At 44.5% G+C, this 22896-nt stretch overlaps 1 protein-coding gene across 11 annotated transcripts in view; it reads right to left on the bottom strand.

Moving 5' to 3' along the window:
- Positions 1–2602: 2602 nt before the first annotated feature.
- The window catches only part of PAFAH2 (platelet activating factor acetylhydrolase 2), a 31493-nt gene continuing 11199 nt past the window's right edge, over positions 2603–22896 (bottom strand). For 8 of the 11 annotated variants that reach the window (XM_072827722.1, XM_072827723.1, XM_072827721.1 and 5 more), the window contains 7 exons: positions 20265–20333; positions 19530–19671; positions 18036–18149; positions 14691–14782; positions 12681–12851; positions 10607–10761; positions 2603–3785 (listed from right to left, as the gene is read on the bottom strand). In XM_072827722.1, coding sequence (XP_072683823.1) covers positions 3691–3785; positions 10607–10761; positions 12681–12851; positions 14691–14782; positions 18036–18149; positions 19530–19671; positions 20265–20333 — 838 coding nt within the window. In that variant the 3' untranslated portion in view covers positions 2603–3690. The remainder of the gene's footprint in view (positions 3786–10606; positions 10762–12680; positions 12852–14690; positions 14783–18035; positions 18150–19529; positions 19672–20264; positions 20334–22896) is intronic. The other 3 variants (XM_072827725.1, XM_072827718.1, XM_072827717.1) reach the window with 3 other exon arrangements.

The raw sequence follows: 22896 nt of genomic DNA, 5'->3' as shown, positions 1-22896 counted from the left end.
TGAATTTGAAGTGAATGAGCCTCAGCCTGATAAGTGCAGGAAGTGGGAGGGATGAGGAATCTTATTCCAGTCTGTTTACTAATCTTCCCTCCTGTTGCATGCACAGAAGCTTCACCATGTACCACTAGGAGGCTTCACAGGGACAGTCCTATAATGGGATGCGGAACAAGATGTAAAAGAAACTCTAGACAACTTCTTTGCTTTTGGAAAGGATTCACTAGAAGGTAATTTGCCAGCAAATGCCAAATGATACGCACGATTACCTTACTTATCTAAAGGCCCATTTATCTGGTGTCTTTCAATCCCCTGGAAGCTAACAAAAAAACAGGACAAAGGACTAAAGGCCTGTGATATCCCTTCTGAGCAGTCAAAGGAAGGATATAAAGTCCAAGAGCTAAAGGTGGTGCATTTTAACTGCAGGAGGGTCTCTAAAGCCCTCTCTGACTACCTAGTTTTATTTTAGACAGTTGTTAATAATGTAGCTGATCAGAAGTCACAGATTTGAAGTGAATGGGGAGGGCTGCCAGGGGCTGGCACGATAATTAAAGCCAATGAAGAGTGATGGCTGGCAGCCTGACCACAGGGGAGACAGCACAAACCCTGAAAGCAATCAAAAGAATTAAGAGGACAGTCACTGGGGCCACACAGGGTAGGTGCAAACAGCTATCCACATCTTTACAGACTGGAGGGCACCACTGCTTAGATAGTAGACCTGGTCACAGATATGTCGGCTCTCTTCGGGTAGTATGGGATGTTAGGTATGGCCAGATTACTTGCTTTGGCTAATGAAATGTGAATGGAAATGGCACTCCTGGGCAGAAGCTTCAGAGCTAGTGGGTGCTCCACCATGGCAACTGGCAATGAACACTTTCAGACGGCAGCAACTCTGCTGGCCTAACTCCCCAAATGAGGATAAAAATGACACGAGGCAGAGCTTCCCCAGCCAACAGAGAACAAGAACATGGGCAAGAAATAAACTTGTTTCTTTTGGGGGTTGCTTGTTACTACCACATAATCTAGTCTATCTTAATAGAAATTTCCTAAAAAGTTAGAGGTCGGGATCCCTGGGTGGCGCAGCGGTGTAGCGCCTGCCTTTGGCCCAGGGTGCAATCCTGGAGACCTGGGATCAAATCCCACATCGGGCTTCCTGCATGGAGCCCGCTTTCTCCCTCTGCCTGTGTCTCTGCCTCTCTCTCTCTCTCTCTCTCTATCATGAATAAATAAAATCTTAAAAAAAAAAAAAAGAGGTCAAGCTCACATTAAGAAAATATGTGCATTATCTTTTTGGTAGACTGCCATTCTAAACAGTCAGCATTATATTTTGTGGATTAAAGGATGATTTTCAATTATATAAAAATTCACCTACTCCAGTATTGCTACTAGATAAATGAGTCATTACCAGAACAGGAACTGAATGGAGGAGATGAATCCAGTTTCTGAGTACCTTCTTTGCAAGCAAAACATACCTGCAATATTTATTTAAGATAGAAGTTGGGTATCATGTGCTAATGCTGCCAGAACTTGTCCCTCAGCATCATCTGCAGAACCAGCCCCAGGCACAAGATGTGGCATCTACTGGTTCTGTGAGTGTAGAGGGGCTCTGCTCCATATGGGGCCTTGAAGGCTCGATTAAATATCTGTATGCATTCTCATAGAAGGAAGTCTAAAGCCCTCTCTGACTACCTAGTTTTATTTTAGACAGTTGTAATGTGGCTGATCAGATGTCACAAATTTGAAGTGAATGGGGAGGGCTGCCAGGGGCTGGCACGATAATTAAAGCCAATGAAGAGTGATGGCTGGCAGCCTGACCACAGGGGTCAGGCCAAAAACTTCAAAATATACAGTCTTTTAAATCATATATGGAATATTTACAAAACTGACCTTACACTGGGCCCCAAAGCACGTTTCAAAAAATCTTGAAGGATGAAGACTACATGGGTTATTTTCTTTGACCACAAAGCAATAAAGCCAGAAAACAAAAAGCTATTAGAGAACTACAAAAACCTCACATGTTCGCAAAGCTGGAAACACACTTTTCAATAACCCATGGGTCATACATCCTTACATTTAATCTTCTTAATTCATGATAGATTCCCAATTTAGAAATTCAGGAACTAAGGATGGAAAGAGAACACGATTTGCTCAAATTTACCCAGTTAGTAGTGGTAGAGCTGGGACACAAAACTAGGATACAGAATTTGAGAGCCCAGTGGTTTAATGAATGATATTCTCCTTATGTTCCATCTCCCCGGAATTTATAAGGTGAATTCCCAAGGTCCACAGACTCAGTGGATCTGATGTTTCATGTCTTAGAAAGAATAGCTGTTGAGAGATGGGAGACATGGTCCCAGGTTGCTTTGGTGGCACTGACCTTGGATCTACTGTGTAGAGATGCATTTCCCTTTTGCTCCTGCCTCATCTGGGGCCCCCTACCTGGGCTGAGGTATGAAGTCTAGAGGAATGGAGAGGAGAGTATCAGGTTGATGTTCTCGGATAGCTTTGAGTTAGATCCCTAGGAAGATTTCCTTTCCTTTTAAAGTTTTTTTTTTTTTTCCCACATGGGCATAAGTGGTAAGCGAACAAAGAAAGACAGAAGGAAAAGTTACTTCCAGATGGCTCGCCATCTTGCTCTAATGCAGATTAAATAAAGAAAATATTCCAACATATCATTAGGCAAACATGAGTATTAATATCATTCGTATTATAAATGGAACAGAATGGAAATTCAGCCTATATCTTGACTTACATTTGAGGCTAGGGCCTAAGAGCCGGAAAACAGACAACTATAGTACCCTGATTCTGAGCAAGTTGGAGGCTCATGATATCTGATGTAAGAGGCAAGACCAAAGTATTCCTAGACATCTCTAGGGGTGGCTGCCTGAATTCTAACTTACCAAACTGCCTCCTCTTGTGGCGAGGGCTTATTCAAATGGCCACTTAACGGCATTAATCTATCTTCTTCACCTCCACCAACTTGTGCTGACTCTTGTCAAGATACACTTTTGGCAAACCTCCATGACATCCAGAGCTTCTACAATACCACTCTGGACCTCTGTTTCTCTCCTTATGCTGTGAGGACAATGTTGCTGCCTCCTCTGTGGGCTCACAAGTCTGAGGCCTGACCATGTTTCTTGCAACAAGAAGGCTTAAAAACAAATGGAAAATCTGATAGTGGTCCATATCCTAGAAAGTTACCTAAAGTGCTCCGAACTTACCAAGTGGCCCTCGGGAGGGAGAAGGCTGAGAGGTAGGAAGAGACAGTGCTAGGCTGGGCTAAAGGTCTCGAAGGTAGGAAATTTACTTCAACTCTTTGGCTTAATTTCTTCCACGCCAGAAGCCACACTGGCTCAAGGGGAGGGAGTAGGCCACTGAGTTAACAGTGCTCAGTTTGGGGTTTGAAGAAACCCGGCACCCCAACTCTACCCCACTGTTTGTTCCCCACACCATCAGGGTTCAGTTCCCAGAAAGCCAGTTTGCCAATCAGTAAGTGATCCAAGTCTCAGCATGAGTTTAAAATCAACAAGTCCAAGATCAAAGTATCCAGTTATCCAATCAGCAGTGTGATTACATCCTCTCAAACTGTGAAGAAGGGTCATCTCAACCAGTTCTTGATAGGAGGCTACGGGTATCCCCGTGCAGGCCCCAAATGGTAACTCAGCCCAGTGACCTTTCACAAATGGCCGGTTGTGCCTACAGGCTGGACAGATGGTGTGGGGCCCCTGGGGTAAGCGATGGTCCGATGCCTTCAATGAGGCTGTTCCACTGGTCATAGTCCTCTTTCAGGTCTGAGTGGGGGAAAAAAAAACAGGAAGGTTAGGGAAATCTTTGTAAGGTTAGAACAAAGAGTAGCTTCCATGGATTTGGTGGGTCATCCTAGAGAGGAGGGATACTAAAAGGATCGGTTATGGTGGTTGTGATGGTGGGGATTCCTGGGTGGCAGAGTGGTTGAGCATCTGCCTTCAGCTCAGGTTGTGATCCCGGAGTCTTGGGATGGAGTCCTGCACTGGACTCCCCACCGGGAGCCTGCTTCTCCCTCTGCCTATGTCTCTGCCTCTCTCTGTGTCTCTCATGAATAAATAAATAAAATCTTAAAAAAAAAAAGAGAGAGGGATCCCTGGGTGGCGCAGCGGTTTGGCGCCTGCCTTTGGCCCAGGGCGCGATTCTGGAGACCCAGGATCGAATCCCACATCGGGCTCCCGGTGCATGGAGCCTGCTTCTCCCTCTGCCTGTGTCTCTGCCTCTCTCTCTCTCTCTCTGTGACTATCATAAATAAATAAATAATTAAAAAAATTAAAAAAAAAAAAAAAGAGAGAGAAGTGGTTATGATGGTGACCACAGTATGGTAACTACCATTCATTGAGTGCTTTTATAAACATGCTATATAAATGACTTGCTTAACCTGTAACAACTCAATAATGATAATAACAACAGAAGGCAGCATTTACTGAAGGTTAATTCATCCTAGGGACTGTGCCAAACATGCATTGTTTCATTTAATTTTCACAATATCCCTATGTGGTAAGTCCTGTTTTAGCCCTATTACATTGAGAAAACCGAGGTTCAGAGATGCTACTCAATTCACACAAAGTCAGTCCAGGTGAGAAGTGGTAGAGACAGAATTCAAACCTGGGTCAATAAGGGTAGGAAGGGATGCCTGGGTGGCTCAGTGGTTGAGCATCTGCCTTCAGCTCAGGTAGTGATCTGGGTCCTGGGATCAAGTCCCACATCAGGCTCCCCACAGGGAGCCTGCTTCTCTCTCTGCCTAGGTCTCTGCGTCTCTCTGTCTCTCATGAATAAATAAACAAAATCTTCAAAACAAAACAAAACAAAAAGGGTGAGAAAATGGAAAGCCTACTTCCAATCAGGGAAGCCGCACGCATGCTCACCAGTGGATGCAAATTCAGGGCCGCCTCAGTGGAGGGAGGGAAAGAACAAGACAGCAGCATCCTGAAGCAGCGTAACACTGGGTAGGATTCAAGAGAGGGCCCTGGGATCAGAGGCAGATGGGTCTAACTATCCAGCAAGAACAGTCAAAAAGGGTCCAAAGCCTCAGGCTGAGGGAGCAGAGCACAGCTGAACAGGCAAATGGTGCTTTTGTTCAAAACAAACAAAAGCTGGGACAGAAGGCAGGGACCACTCTTCCCCAGCTTGGATTCCCAGTGCCCTGCCAGGAACCTGGCATGGAATAGGTCCTCAACAAGTAAGTGCTACATATTCATTAATTCAAGAGATATCAAGCACACCCATGATGTGCCAATCTGTTTTTGGTGCTAAAAATATATCCACACACAAATAGACACCCTTATCCTCACAGAGCTCATAATCTAGGAGGCAGAGATAACAATAGACACAATAAATTATATAGGATGGGAAAAGGTGATAAGTACTACAGGTAAAAATGGAGCCACATAAGAGAAGCAGTGGTGGTGCCTGGGAAATGGGGATGAGGGGTGGAAGGGAGGGTACAATGTTTTAAAAAGGGTGGTCAGGGGCACCTGGTTGGCTCGGTTACAAGAGAGTCTGACTCTTGATCTCAGGGTCATGAGCTCTAGCCCCAAACTGGGTATAGAGATTACTTAATAAATACATCAACTAAGGGGGATCCCTGGGTGGCGCAGCGGTTTGGTGTCTGCCTTTGGCCCAGGGCGCGATCCTGGAGACCCGGGATCAAATCCCACATCAGGCTCCCGGTGCATGGAGCCTGCTTCTCCCTCTGCCTATGTCTTTGCCTCTCTCTCTTTCTCTCTATGTGACTATCATAAATAAATAAAAATTAAAAAAAAATACATCAACTAAAATAAAAAGGGTGGTCAGAGTGGGCCTCACAAGGTGAGAGTTGCACAAAGACTTACAGAAGTGGGAAGAACCCATGGGACTAAATGGAATAGTGTCCCAGGCAGAGGGAAGAGCAGTAAAAAGGCCCTGAAGGGGGTATGTCTGGAGTGCTGGAGGCTCGTACAGCAACACTGAAGGTGGCCTGGGGAGGAGCAGCAGAAAGGGGCAGGAGGGACCGAGGGTGTATCATATCAGCCCCACAGGACACTGGACATTGGCTTTGACACTCAGAGAAATGAGGAGCTACCAGAGAACTCTGAACACAAGCATGAGAGATCTGATTTACTTTCTATCAGGATCATTTTGGCCACTCAATTAAGAAAAGACCATGTAGGGGATCCCCGAGTGGCGCAGCAGTTTGGCGCCTGCCTTTGGCCCAGGGCGCGATCCTGGAGACCCGGGATCGAATCCCATGTCAGGCTCCCGGTGCATGGAGTCTGCTTCTCCCTCTGCCTATATCTCTGCCTCTCTCTCTCTCTCTGTGTGACTATCATAAATAAATAAAAAATTAAAAAAAAAAAAAAAAAGAAAAGACCATGTAGAGAGGCAAGGACAGTGAGAAAGGACTTGGGACAGTATAGCAGTCGTGGGGGTGAGGACAAGTGATGAGATTCCATACATAGTCTGAAGGTAGAGCCAAGAGGACTTCTGAGGGACTGGAAAGGGGATGTGAGAGCAGAGAAAAGAATGATGTCAGCTTGAATAATTCGGAATCGGGTTTTGTTGGTGATGTCTATTGGAAGGAGAAACATTGGTGGTAGGTTATACAAATCTGATGTTCATGGGAGAGATCAAACTGAAGATATATAGCAGGGAGTGGGCAGCCTGAGACGGTGTTTTAAGCCACAAGAGTGGATGGATGACATCAGGGGGTATGGATAGAGAAGAGGTCTAAGCCCTGAGCAGTGGGAGCAGTAAAGTAGACTGAGGAGGAGCATACATCAAGATGGGAGAAAGCCCACAGTGGGGTGTCCTAGAAGTGAACACAGGGTTTCACAGAGGAGGGCGTCACTGCTGTCAGAAGCTGCTAAGTGCCCCAGCAGATGAGGAATGAGAACTCACCACCAGATTTGAGGCCTATGAGGGTCACAGGCCTCACTGCCAGAAGCAGTTTTCATGGGGAACTGGGGTGCAAAAGCCTGACTGGAGTGGGTTTAAGAGAGAATGTAAAGAGAAGAACAGAGAAAGGAAAGATGGACCTTCTTTTGAGAAGTTTTGCTGTTAGGAGGAACAAGGAAATGGGGGTGATAACTAGAAGGGAAAGTGGGGTCAAGAGAGGGGTCTTTTAAGAGAAATTTCAGGGTGAAACTAACCAAGTAGAGAGAGACAAATTGAAGATAAAGAGGAAAAAATTGCTGGCACAATCAGCTTGAGTCCATGGAAGAGGGTAGAAGGGCTGGCCTTAGACAACTGACTGGGAAACAGTAAGCAGATGCGGGGCTAAGTACCTTCACAAAGGTGGGCAGATGAGGCACTAGGGTTTTGAGGAAGTACTGACTCCTTCCACCTTCCAGTGACAAGGGAGGTGAAGTTCATCAGCTGAGAGACAGGGGAGGGGAAGGTGTCAGAAGTCTGCAGAGAAAGGAGAAGAGAGATCAGAAGAGAGGACGAATAAGATAGACAGAAGGTGCCTACAGAAGCGCCAATCTCTTTAAAAGAAAAGAAAGAACTTCCCTGGGTCAGTGGCAGATATGCTCCCAGAGGTATTTTTAGGAGTGGTGAGAGGTACAGCTCACTACAATCCATTTTAGTTTCCCGGGTGATCATGTACCATGTGGCCACCAAAATGCTTCCCTTTGCCAAGCTAACTGCCCCAAGAGGAAAGTCTTTGCCTTTTCAGACTGTCTCATCTCTTCTTGCCTGGTTACATGAGAGCCTCCGACCGGGGCCCTCAGCCTCTCAGACAGGCCCATCGCCAGTCCTCCATTATGCAGCTGGACCGCACACACAAGTCTAATCACGACATTCTCCTGGCCAATGGAATAAAAATCCACACTCATTTCAGCAAACACATGGCTTATGCATCTGGCTTCTGCCCACTTCTCTGCCTTTATGTTCCACCAACTCAATAACCTGAGTGCCAGATACACTAAACAGTTTCTCGAAACTGACCACACAAGCCACTGTGCCTTCTGTTTAGCAGACTTTGCCCCTTCCCTGGTGAACTATACTCATCTGTTAAGATTAAAGACAAGCATCACTTTGTCCAGGGAACCTCCTCTTTTAGGCTGTTCTTTCCCTTCCGTCAGCTAGGTACCTGCTGTCTGTGTCTCCTCAACACTAAGTGCATATTGTGGTCATCAGAGTCACTGGCATAACAGGGCATCACTAAATCTATGGGCTTTGGAATCAGACAATTTAGGTTACATGCTGGCCTTGCCACTTAGGAATCAGATAACCTTGGACAAATTACTTAAATTTCTTAAGGTTCATATCTTCATCTATAAAATAAGAGTTAAGTACCTACTAGAGAGGTCTATTTTCAGGATTACATGTGATGGTGAATCTAAAGTACTTAGCGGAAGGCCTGACATAAAGCAAGTTCTCAAAAATCTCCCTATAGTCGAAGACTCTCCTTTTCATCTCCTCCTCTGCTGGTCTCCAGCAATGAGTATATTAGCTCAACAGACATTGCTACTAAAGGCAGCCCGCCCCATCACGCCATGGTGGGCTCCCCTGTCATCTTTAGCTCTTACCTAATGACGTGATGCCAATAGTTAACAGAGCAAGTGGGCCGAGGACCATGCAGTCAGTCCCCAATGAAGTCTAGAGTCACAGATCCATTCCTCTCCTACGAGGTGACGGGGTGATGCTCTAAAGTCTTTCGTAACCCTAAAGTCTCTAAATCCAGGCTGGCAGAAAGGCTCACACTGAGCAAGATGAAATGAACAGGCATACAAAATGCAAATTTAGGTTAAAATAGTCAATACATTCATACTAAAACAAATAGATTTTAAAAGTAAACTGACTCCAAACCAAATTTGTTAGGCAATTTTGGAACTGTTAATGCACTCAGGCCATGCAACTAAGAGGCTGGTGTCCAGAGCACAGAGGTGACAATCTTGCTATACCACCTCTAGTACGTAATGTCCAAGTCCGGGCACTACATCTCAAGAAGCACCCTGACAAAGAGTGTATCCAGAGGGGATAATAAATGGCAATATGGGGAACTGCCCCAGTGGGAGTATCCAAAGAGCTGCAAGGGGTCTGAGACCTCCTTGGGGAGTTCTTGTCCCCTCAGGACAATCAGGACATGCAGAGAATGAGAAAGAATCAGATCTTGGTCTTGGGCTAGAGCTAAGTGACCTTGAAAACTCAAGGCAGCCTGGTCCCCTTCTGAAGGAAACTGCACTATACCCAACACTGCCAAGGGATCAGTCTGGGGCAAACAATGGTAGCCTCAGCCATGCTGGCTGGGTCAGAAAGGGACATCTGGTCAAGAGAGCCCGGGCCTAGGTTGGGCAGTGGCCTACAATGCGTTGTTAGGTAAAGGTGGGCTGGGAGAATAAAGTTGTCTCTCTTGGGAATTTTGGGAAATCCAAGAGAATATGGCTACAAGCAGTGGGAATCAGAGATGATAGGATGCCACAAGGTAGAGAGACCAATCCATGAGTGGTTTGAGCCAACTGAAGCGATAGGGAACCAGTAACTATGAATAAGCAGATGCTAGCACCAAGAGAAAAACTAGAGTAGAGAAGAAGAAAAATACAGACCAGAGGCAAGAGATACAGAGATGTCATGAGAGTAAGAGACACAGAGATGGAGCCCATGAGAGAGGAGAGAGGGAGAGAGGTAGAGAGAGAGAGATCAGTCCTGTAAGTTATCTTGGTTCCTGTAACTTCACTTCCCACATGGCGGATATACTTTCAAAAACAAACTCTCCTTTTTATCTCAAGGTAAATGAGTGAATCTCTAGTCTTTGTAACGGAAAAAAAGCCTAATTAGAATATCATTCTTAAAACAGAGAGGCAGACAGGGCTAACCCTCATAGCAGCACACTCCATGCTGCTTGATAGTGTGGCAGGGAAGAAGGAAGAAGAGATCTGCTCTGGGTAGAAGGCTAGACCAAAGACCTCTACAGACCTTGCCATTTAGCTGGTCTGTGACGTATGACGCTAGCCATAAGCTTTCCACGCTTTATTTTGTTTAAAGCACTTCTACAAATTTAGCCCATTTATCATCATAACCTGCTCTGCGGTACAGATGAGATGAGTGGCAAGGAGTTAGGATGAAGGTAATGGAGGAGGGAGAGAGGTGAAAGTTCCATTTATACTAAAGAAACCAAGGATCCCTGGGTGGCGCAGTGGTTTAGCGCCTGCCTTTGGCCCAGGGCACGGTCCTGGAGACCCAGGATCGAATCCCACATCGGGCTCCCGGTGCATGGAGCCTGCTTCTCCCTCTGCCTGTGTCTCTGCCTCTCTCTCTCTCTGTGTGTGTGACTATCATAAATAAATAAAAATTAAAAAAAAAAAAATAAAAAATAAAGAAACCAAGACTCGTAAGTTAAATGAATCAGCTAAGGTCATTTGGGTAGTAAGAGACAGAGTCAGCGTCTCCAAACTTTCATCTAAGTGTTCTTTCTACAACTCTATGCAATTCTCTCCTTTACTCAGGCTTTCCTTTTGCCATAAATCTTCCTGATCTGGGACATGGTAGTAGTATAGGCCACTAACAGGGAAATCTAAGGGACCCCCAAGTGGTAGTATAGGCCACTAGTAGGAAAATCTAAGGGACCCCCAAGGCTGCCCACAAACTCCAGTCCTCTCCTTACCAAGGTGCTTTTGCAGGAAGGCCAGCATGGCCCTCACCATAATCTCTTGACCTTCATAGGGGTCCAAGCTCCCACGGGTTTGAGTGGAGAAGAATTTACCAATCCAGTTACCAGCCACAAAAGCAAAATCAGTTTGACTCCGATGAACAGAACCACTAGAGGAAAAGAGAAACGAATGACTGATCGGGGTCTGGAGGCCAGGGCACACAAATATTTGCTAAGCACCTACCATGTACAAGGGGCTTTGCATGCATTAGCTCACCGAATTTTCATCACAATGCAGGTGTGCCTAGCTTCAAAGCTACCTCAACCCCTAGAGCACAACGTCTGACAGTGCAGAGAAAGGCTGAGTTAGCTGGAGGGGGGCGGACACAGGGCGAGAAGGAGGGACCTGTCACACCTGCCATTCCTCTGTGTTATCAACTACTGCACCATGGCTTTTTCCTGGTGACTTCTGAACATTCACAAAACATCCTCTCCTTCTTCTTCTTCAGAACTGTACCACAAAGTAAACAGGAAAAGGAATCACCTGCCTGTACCTAAGTAATCAGAAAAGTAAGGGCAAACACTTATTTATAAAAGATGGGTTTCTGGATTAGAATTTAAGTTCTTTGATATCAAATATATTTAATTCAAAAGTACAATTCTCACTAGGTTCATTTTGGACTATTACAACTAAATTTACTACTTAATTCAATGAGGGAAGAAATCTAAATGCTAACATTTGGTTGGTATCCTGCAGATAAACAGACTTTAAAAAAAATGTATTGTTTAAGGCACATGAAAAAGTGTAAAGAATAATGTAATGGATACTTGAGTATCCAGTGCTCAGGTTAAGAAGTTATACTATATGTTGGTAAATTGAATTCAAATAAAATATTATAAGAAAAAAAAAGGTAATACATTGCTAATAGTTAAATCACCCTTGGGTACTCCTTCCCAGCTGTTCTCACCTCCCTTCCCTCCAGAGGTCAGCATTACCCTCAATCTGAGTGGCCTGGGGAAACTGTCAAGCAGTCCTCTGCTGCCAAGAGATCAAAAGGTCAGGGGAGGGCTGGCACTAAGGAAGTGAGCCTAGCCAAGATGAGCAAGGGAAGAAGTACTGACTACTGAGAAGACACTCCTAGCATTCCAGGGCTTTGGATTTAACATTTCAACTACCAGAGGTGATTCCAAAAGTCCATGACATATAGTTACTTGTTTTGATGAAATAGGACCTGGGATCCTTAACACATGTGTTGCTCGGCTCTGCCAGGCTCGAGTGTAGGGCAGAAGAAAGTCACAGACTTGTCAGTGAGCCTTCAGCCCTACGCCTGAACTCTCTGCACTTCCAAATTACAGTACTTATCTGAAGATCACTCAAAATTTTCTTTCTGTGATAAACAACTCCCATCTGTTAGTGCTAGGAATGGAAGTGAAGAGAATATGGTTTATCTTGGGCAGAATATCGATGGTTTAAGGAAGATAATCTGAATTGAGGTATTCAAGGTCTCCAAAAGTCTATCTTGTGAATGTCAAGAGTCTATTATAGGGCAGCCCAGGTGGCTCAGCAGTTTAGTGCCGCCTTCGGTCCAGGTGTGATCCTGGAGTCCCGGGATCGAGTCCCACGTCGGGCTCCCCGCAGGGAACCTGCTTCTCCCTCTGCCTGTGTCTCTGCCTGTGTGTGTGTGTGTGTGTGTGTGTGTGTGTGTGTGTGTGTGTGTCATGAATAAATAAATAAAATCTTAAAAAAAAAAAAGAGTCTATTATAGTTACACTCTTCAAAAGGTTCAATAAAATTCCCAAATGAGGTTATGGATCTCTTGAGTCCATCCAGACCCATACTTTCTCTCTCCAATTTACAATCTCCACAATACCCTTTTCCCAGAAAGCAACAGGTAAATTCTGTCATCAGGTCATAGCAGAGAAGGACAGATATGAAATCCTAAAGGAATTAAGACTTTGCACCTCAGGAAAAATTTAAGTATTGAACTAATGGGTAGAACTTATAGATAATTTAGAAGAAATTAAGAGAGCCACTGCTGAGTAGCAAATGGAGAGGACACTGGGGGTGATGATCCTGGGGCTTACTCACAGGACAGTTATGATTCTGGACTGTTCATGTTGAGCACATATCTTCTTCATCAAGTTGACACTCTCCACTGTTTGGAATTTCTCAGCATTGATAAAGAACACAGGGCCTCTGGCTTTGGGGTAAAAGTCATGTTCCAGGGGAAACATCCAAGCATCCAGAGCCACAGCACACCTGTGACAGAACCAGACAATTGGAACTGCCATACAGAAATCCAGGCAAAAATAGTTAGGCCAGTGGGGGAAGTGCCAGGGCTCTTCCCTTCTGTGGGACAAAGGCTCAGAAAGCCAAGAAGGGATTACCAGAGCCCAGGCCCTTCAGTTAGGATCTTGGATAGAGATCACTTTTATCTGTCACCAAAGATCATTCTAGATTTTAATTAATTAACTAATTAATTATTATTATTTTAAATGTAGGCTCCACGTCCAACATGGGGCTTGAACTCACAACTCTGATATCAAGAGTCGGATGCTCTACTGACAGAGCAAGCCACGTACTCCAGATCCTTTTAGATCTCAAACTCACTGACAGCAAGGATCAGACCTTCTCCTGGGTCTACTCTCAGGCAGCTGACTTAGGTTGCTCAGAAGGCATTTTATTCATTCAACATTCATTGAGTACCTACTATGTGCTTAGCCCTGTGCTGTGGATACAGGGATAAGTGACACGGTTCTTGATGTTAAGGAGCTTCCAGTTTAGAAGGGGAGACAGAACAGAAAAGGGAACAAAACAGAGCTTAGTGCCCTGACTGCATAAGGAGCTATGTGAGACCATAGCATGTGTGGATGGGAGGTCACAGATCAAACACATGGCCAGTGTGTCAAGCAGTAATCTGTCTCCTGGGGCAAAACTAAGGCCCCAAGATTAGCACCTCTCCCCCACCCAGGGTTCCTCCATTCTTCACCTCAATAAAAGACAAGCATCTCCTTACCAAAAGGAAAAACCTGACTCCTCTCTTTCCTTCACCTTATAAGTCACCAAGTCCTGAAAATTCTAAAACCTATCATGACTCAATTCCTCTCTCTCCATCCTAATGCAAATCCATCACCTCTGCCCTTGACTGAGATAGCCTTCCTCTAAGTAGCCTCCTGTTTTTCAGTCTTGCCCTGCTACAAGCCACTCTTCATACAGTAGCCAGAGGGATCTTTTATTTGTTTTATTAATTTCTTTCTTTTTTTTTTTTTTTTTAGTAGGCTCCCTGTCCAGTGTGGAGCCCAATGCAGGGCCTGAACTCATGACCCTGAGGATCAAGACTTGGGCTGAGATCAAGTCAGGCACTTAACCCACTGAGCTACCCAAGTGCCCCTTTGAGGGATCTTTTAAATTGTAAATAAGACTTTTCTCGAGGCACCTGCCTGGTTCAGTCAGAGGAGCATGTGACTCTTGATCTCAGGGTCATGAGTTTGAGTTCCATGCTGGGCATAGCGATTAGATAAATGAATAAATAAAAACTTTAAAAAAAAGGATTTTCTTCTGCTTAAAATCCTTTGGTGGTTTCCCATCATACTGGAATAAAATCGAACTCTCTTACTCTGGCCAAAAGGCCATGTGATCTAGCCCATGTTATCTCTCTGACCATATCTTGAACCACTTCCCCCTCACTCACTGTGCCTCTCCCACACTGAAAAAGCAAGTTTCTTTCTACCTCAGGGCTTTTGCATTAGCTGTTCCCTCGGCCCAGAATTATCTTTCCCTAGACCTTCATATGGTTAGCTTCTTTATAAGCCTTGGCTTATGTCATTTTCTTAAAGAAACCTCCAATTACTCCAGTATATCAGCCTAGTTTATTTTCTTCCCTGCACCTGAGTGCTGGGGATTTGGCTGCTAGTTGTTCACTAGCCTGTCTCCTCCCAAAATAACGTAACTCAATGAAATCAGAGACCTTGTTTTCTTGTTCACCATGGAATCCCTAGCTCCCAAACCAGTGCCTGCCACATAACACTTGTGTGACAAATATTTGCTAGATGAATGAATGGTGTGCAGAGCTCACATAAGCATCGTTGGGACACTCACCGAAATTGGGTCTCCTTGGCCAAAGCCAATAGAGCTGTAGCCCCGCCAAATGAATGTCCCATCACAGCCACGCAGCTCATGTTGATGTTGCCCTGAGGAAAGCAGAGAACTGAACCAAATCAGAAATGCATGACTGCTCTTTCAGGAATTCAGAGGCAAGAGGCAAAGAGTGAGGCAATGATGCAGAAGCACAATACAGCGGGTGAGCTCCTGCCTGCATAGTAAGAACCTCTTGCTCCCCAGGCTGAACAACTTTCTGCAGTCAGGAATTCTGAAAACTATGTTTTTCATCTCTGTTTTTGTAATCATACCACCTGTAATACCTGGACCAGGGGAGACATCAAATATCTATGAATAAATGAATAGGTCTAAATGATGTGATTCCATACAGAGCCATCCATGTCAGAGCACACTGGGAACAAGAACTGTCTCCTATCTCTAGATCCCTGTCTTACAGTTGCTCCAACAGGGTGACAGAGACACCAAGTTAAAGACAGAATGGGAAGCTCATGCTGCCTGTCCACTTTCCACTGAAGCAAGGCCGCTCATGCAAAAACAAACTCTGGTTCTACTTCCTCTGGGTATCTGTTCTGACTTTGATCCAGCAGAGTGAGTCTGCTTGTTCCTCCATGCTTTGTAAGTAGCTATTTCTAGTTGTCCCCAGAAGCCTTCAGGGCACGGTTATATAAGAAGCCACTGCAGCCACCTGCTGAGGGGCTCTAGGGAAATCTCTCTGGCCTTTGTGGCCCAGCGTCTGCCCTGAACCTGTGCTCTCCCCAATTTCTATCCTAAGACTCTGTATCTAAATTCTCCCCATTTGCTTAGTATCTTCAGACCAACAACTTGGTTGATGGCCGCTTCAGCTTTTTTTAATAGGCCAATATATTTATATACCTTGAAAATTGGGAGTATATAGTGAAGTCACCCACGTACCACATTCCCTTTCCACACAGCTGCCCAACACCTACCCCCAAATGGGTTTCTTCAGTGTCTTTGCAGAGCGTACTTATGCACAGACAGGTAAATGTGAATCTACACGTCCACTTTTTACACAAAACTTACCTTTGTGAATAATAATATTAGTTTACATAAAGACCTTCCTTATCCTTCTTTACAGTTGCATCTGGTTTCCCCATGGCGTAGACAGCTGGCTAATCAAATCTGTCTCTCTTCTTTCTGGACATACAGCTAGACTCTTTCTCAGCAGTTGGATGTGCCCTTGGAACTGAGTTCTAGCCAACAGAATGAGTGTGAAAGCAAGATCTCCACTTCCAGGGCCTGGCCCATAAAGAGTGTTTCGTATAAACCTCCACACCTTTCCCCACTCCTGGCTTAATGCACACAGTGGAGTTGGGTTTCACAAGTAGAAGAGGGTAGAACTATAAGCTGGAAGGAGCCTGGATCCCTGAGTCACTCCTTGCAGAGGAGCATCCATTTTCAACTTTATGTGGGAGAGAAGTAAATTTCTACTGTGTTAAACTACTGAGATTTGGAACTTATGAGTTACAGCAATTAGCATTATCAAAACGATTAGGTCCATTGTTTCATAATCTATTAAACCACTTCCCTTACTGAAGAACACTTAGGATACTACCAATCTTTTGCTGTGAAAGACAACAGAGGAATGAATAACCTTATACATATATCATGTTGCACGTGTACAGGTATCTATAGAATAAATTCCCAGAACTGCACATTGCTGGGTCAAAGAATATGCACATTTATACTGTTGATAGCTATTGCCAAACTGCCCTGCATGGGGTAATCTGGACTCTCATGGGCAACACAGCAGAATATCTACTTTCCCATAGCTTTGCCAACAGGAGTGAATAACCAATTTTCCGATCTTAATCTGAGAGGTGAAAATGTTCTTAGAGCTGTTTTTATCCTATATTTCTCCAAAATAAAATAATCCAACTAAACTCCTGCCTGCCCAATGCCTGCCTCAGGATCCCAGGCATGCAGCCCTGCACTTCAGTGCCTGGGTCCCTGCTTGTCTGCTGGGAGCTGGTGGCACACAGCAAATAGCTGTTAAAGTGCTTTAGATGTCTGCCTTCCCAACTGGCCATCCAGGCAGGTACTTTGCCCTGGACGGCCTCAACTCGACCGGAGCCTTTAAAAGGCATTTTCTAACAAGGCTTTGGGGCATACGGCATAGGCTTTGGGAACAAAAAGTCCCAGTTTGAAGTCTGACTACCACTTACTTAGCTATGTGACCTTGGGTAGATACTTAGCCTCTTTGATCCTTCGTTTCTTTCTATGTAGAAAGCTAATAGTGCTTGCTGTATAAGTTTGTATGAGGTACTCTTATCATGGTACACAGAGTAGTAATTGCTATTTTATATATATTTGTGTATATAAATGTACACACACACACACCATTCTCATTCATGCAATGGAATATGACATGGCTATTAAAAGTCATGCCATAGAAAAATATTAACCATTCAGACTATTATGCTAAGTGAAAAAAAAGAGCCACAAAACAGCTTGTATTAAAGTGATCACATTATTGTTTTTAAAAACATATACGTATGTGTTGAACACTTTAAAGGAACTGGAAGGACGAACATCAAAATGTAAAAAACTTTTTTCTTCACATTTTTGTGTGATTTCTTGGTTCTCTAAATAGAGCCTGAGCTACTTTTGAAATTAGGTGGAAAAGATCAGGGGGTTGGGAATGTCTCTTCATGGGTATCAAATCCCATAGCTGGGACAGTTTCTACCCTCCTGGGAGGAATTTTAGGATTTTCTCCAAGTTAGGAATTAGCCTGCTACAGACACAGGTTGTTTGTTGCCTAACACACCTTCCTTTGGGGAACAAACCATCTTTCCTTTCTCCATGTGGACCTTTTGGGATACCAGTTCCTGGTGCTCAGGCTCCCCTGACCCAGAAGTGTGTGTAGAACATAGGCAGGCCAATCAGAATACCCTGTCCCTCTGATACAGTGATGGGTCCAGAAGGGACATGTAACCCAAGCAGGGCCACAGCTTTCCCAGACTAGTGGAAGCCAACAGAGTCTCTTTTCCTTTTACATTTGGAGAGAGTGGAAATACAGACTTGGGCTGCCAGCAACCATCTTTCTTGCCTAATGGAGAGAATATGGTAAGAAGGGAGCCCACACACACAGAGTGGAACTGAGCCAGAAGAAGGAAGAGGGAGTGCCAGAGCTTTGATGACAATGTCTGAGATCCTGGATCTAGCTACATTGGCCTGAAGCCTTTGGTCTTCCTACTTATTTGAGGCAATAAATTGTCTTTTGGTTTAAGCTAATGAGTTAGGTTTCTATGATTTGTAACCAAAAAAGTCCTGATGAATCCAGGTCATCCCAATTGCTACCATACCTTCAAAGTCGTCAGATCCAACCCATCAGGCAAGATATTGAGAACAATCTGCCCAGCAGTGACCTCTTGCAGGATCCTCAACACCCGAGTACACTCGCTTACCCTCTGATACACCTGCAACAGAGACGATGGTGGTGGGAGCTAGAATGCGACACAACCATCCAACAAGAGTCTAACTCTCCAACAGAGCCAAGGAAGGATGCAGGGATAGTTTGCCCACCTCTATCTCAGCAAGCACTGTGGGCTCCACACATCTTGAGAAAGACTTAGCAACCTCCTAGCAGCTCACCTAACAATACACTGGAGTTGGCACTACTACTCAGACTCTACCCACGTTCCCACGGGGGAGTCAGGAGGACCCAATAAGACAACGTATATGAATGTACCTTGAACCACAAAAGGAATAAGAGTATTTTTTTATAAACCCAGTACTGGTTTCTACTTGCCTACTTGTAGTACACATCTATTGTTTTCATCTGCCTAGTACTTACCTGCCCCCACTTCGCTCATTATCCCTGACTTTTGAGGACTATGCCCTCCTCAAATCTATCAATGTCTTTCTGATGAGAATTTCTCATTTGGGTACTTCCTCACCTCCCTCTAGGATTTTTCACAGTGCAGCTTGAGGCAGGTGTGGCGACTAGGGGACCCCCAAACACCCCTATTCTTTCAGGTGGTGAGGTCAAACATGCAAACTCAGTTTGTCAAGAGCTGTGGTTCTGGGGCACCTGGGTAGCTCAGTCAGTTAAGCGTCTGCCTTTGGCTCAAGTCATGATGTCAGGGTCCTGGGAATCGAGCCTCACGTTGGGCTCCCTGCTCAGGAGGGAGTCTGCTTCTCCCTCTGCTGTTTTCCCCACTCACGTTCTCTTTCTCTCAAATAAATAATCTTAAAAAAAAAAAAAAAAGAGAGAGAGAGAGAGAGAGAGTGAGCTGTGGTCTAACCTCACAAGGTAAGCCAGTTTGCAGATAAGATCAACCAGCAGAGGAGACAGAGATGAGAGAGAGAGATGGTATTGGAGTCTGGCTCCAGTGGTCCTGCTCTTCTTCTAATCTGCCTGTATAAGCCAGTCAATCCTCTCTTTTGCCTAACAAGATTAAATTGAGTTTCTGTCATCTATAATAGTTTAGAGTCTTGATTAACACACCATTTCTCGGGATCCCTGGGTGGCGCAGCGGTTTGGCGCCTGCCTTTGGCCCAGGGCGCGATCCTGGAGACCCGGGATCGAATCCCACGTCGGGCTCCCGGTGCATGGAGCCTGCTTCTCCCTCTGCCTATGTCTCTGCCTCTCTCTCTCTCTCTCTGTGACTATCATAAATAAATAAAATTAAAAAACAAACAAACAAAAAAAAAAAAACACCATTTCTCTGGCGTGGCAAGCTCAGACCCTCTATAAGTGAGATTGTGGGACAGAAGGTTAGTTACAAGTCTTCTTAGTGACTGTAGTAAGGAAGAGAGGCTTATCAACTCTCCCTCCCCAACTGGCACAAGCCTACCTGGCAATTCCGGACATGGAATTCCTTCTCCCCTTCTTCAATTTGTCGGTGAGGGATCCATTCCTCCTCCAGCGACTCATTAGTGGCCTGGCTCTCCTCCGGGGCCTGCTTGCAGAAACAGGTGGTCGCAGCCGACCCATCCCTGAAATACACATGCCACCAGAGAAACTCAAAGACATTTTTCAGCTTATTTTTCCCCTTTACCAAATCCTCCATTTCCACCAAGACACTCTGGATCCCCTTTTGCCTAGCAGGCAGAAAGATATGGGGGGCATACAGAGGAGAGGAGAAAAAATGGATTTTGAAGACCAACTTGGGTTTGAACCCCAACTCAGCTGTGTCACTTCCAGCAAGAAACCTTTGAACTTTGGTTTCCTCACCCTTTTAAAAAAAAAAAAAGATTTTATTTATTTATTCTTGAGAGACACACAGAGAGAGAGGCAGAGACATAGGCAGAGAGAGAAGCAGGCTCCATGCAGGGAGCCTGATGTCGGACTCGATCTGGGGACTCCAGGACCACGCCCTGGGCTGAAGGCAGGCACTAAACCACTGAGCCATCCAGAGATCCCACTGATTTCCTCACCTTTAAAATGAGTACAACACCTGCCTTGCATGGTCGTTGTGAAAATTAGAAATAATATGTTGATAAGGAACTAGCCTATGTCCTAGGATATATCCCATATCCATTGCAGGCAGGCAATCCATGATAGTTTGTTAGGGCTGTCACCCTCTCACCTGTGTTCTGGTACAGCAACCACAAAGCCGTGGGAGGCCAGCTCCATGCAGAAGGCTGAATACAGCGTCCTAGAGATGAAGGAAGGAACAGAGAGAAGTGGTCTAAAGAATCGTGCTCCCCTGCAGCTCCCATTCCAATCATGCTCTGCTAGTGACCATCTCAAAAGACTGGAGGAAGTTTCATTTGCAGCAGCCCTCCTCAAGGTGTCTTCTTTGGTCAGTACACCACTTGTCTCACAGGGCTCCAAGAAGCAAGTGTAAATCGATCCCTGGTGTTTTCAACCCCACATGAACTTTTGACTGATCTCCTCCACCCACCCCCAATACGATTTGGCTTCTTTCACAATTGCATTTCTATCGTCTATATATTATGGTACATCCTCCAAATTAGTTGGTCACATTTCTGAAGACAGGCACTCTGGCTATTTCTGTAATATGCAAATATGCACCTGTGATTTAGCATGTGAATTTTGTCTGTGCTCCAACTTCTCAGAAAAAAAGGAATATGGCAGACACTATTAACTGTCCAAACACTTTTTTCTCTCCTCCTTAGTAGCAGAATCTGATTTTCAGACGAAGATAGAGTTATGGCATCGATTATGACATTTCCCAGCCTCTCCTGCACCTCGGTTTATCAGTGAGATTAAGTCCTAGCCCAGCAATAGAAATATAATGCTGCTCCCATAAGTAATTAAAATTCTCTAGTAAATACATTTTTAAAGTTAAAAAAACAGGTGGAATCAACTTTAATAATATATTTTATTTAACTCAATAGAGCCAAAACATTATCATTTTGCCGGGCTGCCCAGCATCTGACTCTTGATCTCAAAATCATGAGTTTGAGACCGACATTGGGTATAGAGAATACTTTAAAAAAAGAATGTCTGAATGAATAAAATATTTTATTAAGTTTTTTTTTCCATATGAAGTTTTTGAAATCAGTGTGTATCCTTTACTTCAGCACATCTCAGACAGCCTGGGTGGCTCAGCAGTTTAGCACCACCTTCAGCCCAGGGCATGATCCTGGAGACCTGGGATTGAGTCCCACATTGGGCTCCCTGCAAGGAGCCTGCTTCTCCCTCTGCCTGTGTCTCTGTCTCTCTCTCTCTCTCTCTGTCTTTCATGAATAAATAAATAAATAATTTAAAAAAATACTTCAGCACATCTCAGTTTAGACCAGCTGTATTTGTAATGTTCAATAGCCACATGCGGCTAGAAGCTACTCTAATGAACAGAGCAGCTCTAGTCATTGGGACTAGAAGCAATTGTGTTGTGTAGACTTTCAGAAAAAATAAAAACAAAAACTTTCAGAAGAGTTCTCCTTTCCTACTGCCTGGGATGTAGATGTTATGGCAGGAGCTAGACCAGATACCCAAGGTCATTAGATAGCCTTAGAAAATGGAAGCCACATGTGGCAGAGCAAGGTGATAAAAGAAGTCTGGTTCTCTGGTAATTCTGTGGAAGTACCATATCATCTCTGTCTACCACCAGCTTTCTTTTAGCTGAGCAAGAAAGAAATCTTATGTTGCTTAGGCCACTATTGTTTGGGGTTTTCCTGTTAATACAACTTGCCTGGATCTTAACTGATTCAGGAAGGTCAGAAAGGACAGACATTAAATTTCTTTTCACCTTCTCTCACTTCCCCAAGGGAGGCAGTGAACTGGACACAAGAACCAGAGAGATCTCTGATCCCTTCCCCGTTCAAACTGTATAACCTTGGGCAAGTCTGCCTTTTAGAGCCCTTCTGGTCATCTGTAAAACAAGCATCCTTCACCACTGACCTCACAGGACTATGTGGAAACCAAAGGAACAATAGTACACTGCAGACAGGTAACATTTAAATGCACTTACTCCTCCCTGGAGTGGGAACTCGTAGGTCTACAAAGATTTCAGATTCTGAATTAACCACATATACAACAAGAGGAAACCATATCCCTTTCCCTCCCTGTCCTTTTTCTTGGAATTTCATTTTGGTTAATGAAGTGTATTTATAACTGGCTTACCCAGGTTAATTGAGGTGTGAAGTCTCCATACAGATTCTTAGACCAAAAAGACCACTCTCCCAAGTCATGTTCTCACCTGCTCTCTGTATAAAATAGCTGTGAGCTTAGGAGAGAATGTTTCTTACTTCTTTTTCCTGCTAGACTACAGTCCTTCTGAAGGCAGGAATTCTATCTTAGTCCCTACTGAATACACAACCCCAGCATAGGCCTCAGCATATGCCACGTATTAAATTTACTGAATAAGAGCAACATTGAAAACCATCTAGTTGTTTTGCTGGCCTTATCTTTGCATTTACTCTCCTGCCATGGAGTAGTTATGTGAGTTCACAGTCAGCCTCCCCTAGTGGATACAATTCCTTGATTTGTTTATCTCCACAGAACTCACCTTCTCATGCCACACAGCTGGCACAGAATAGGTGCCCAAAAGATATCTGCTAAATGAATGAGAACCTAGCAAAACATAGCCCTTAATAAATATTCTTTGGGAAACTACTACTTTCCAGGCATTGTCCTAGGCACTGGAAGAGACAGCAGACAGACAAGGGCTCTGCCTTCATGGAGCTGACAATCTAGTAGGAAAGACAAACCCTAAAGAATAATCACACATGTAATTAATTCATTACAATTAT

Source organism: Canis lupus, chromosome 5, assembly GCF_048164855.1.
Source record: "Canis lupus baileyi chromosome 5, mCanLup2.hap1, whole genome shotgun sequence".
Taxonomy (NCBI): domain Eukaryota; kingdom Metazoa; phylum Chordata; class Mammalia; order Carnivora; family Canidae; genus Canis; species Canis lupus.
Note: the sequence above shows the minus strand (reverse complement) of the source record. Positions and strands in the feature narration are given on the sequence as shown.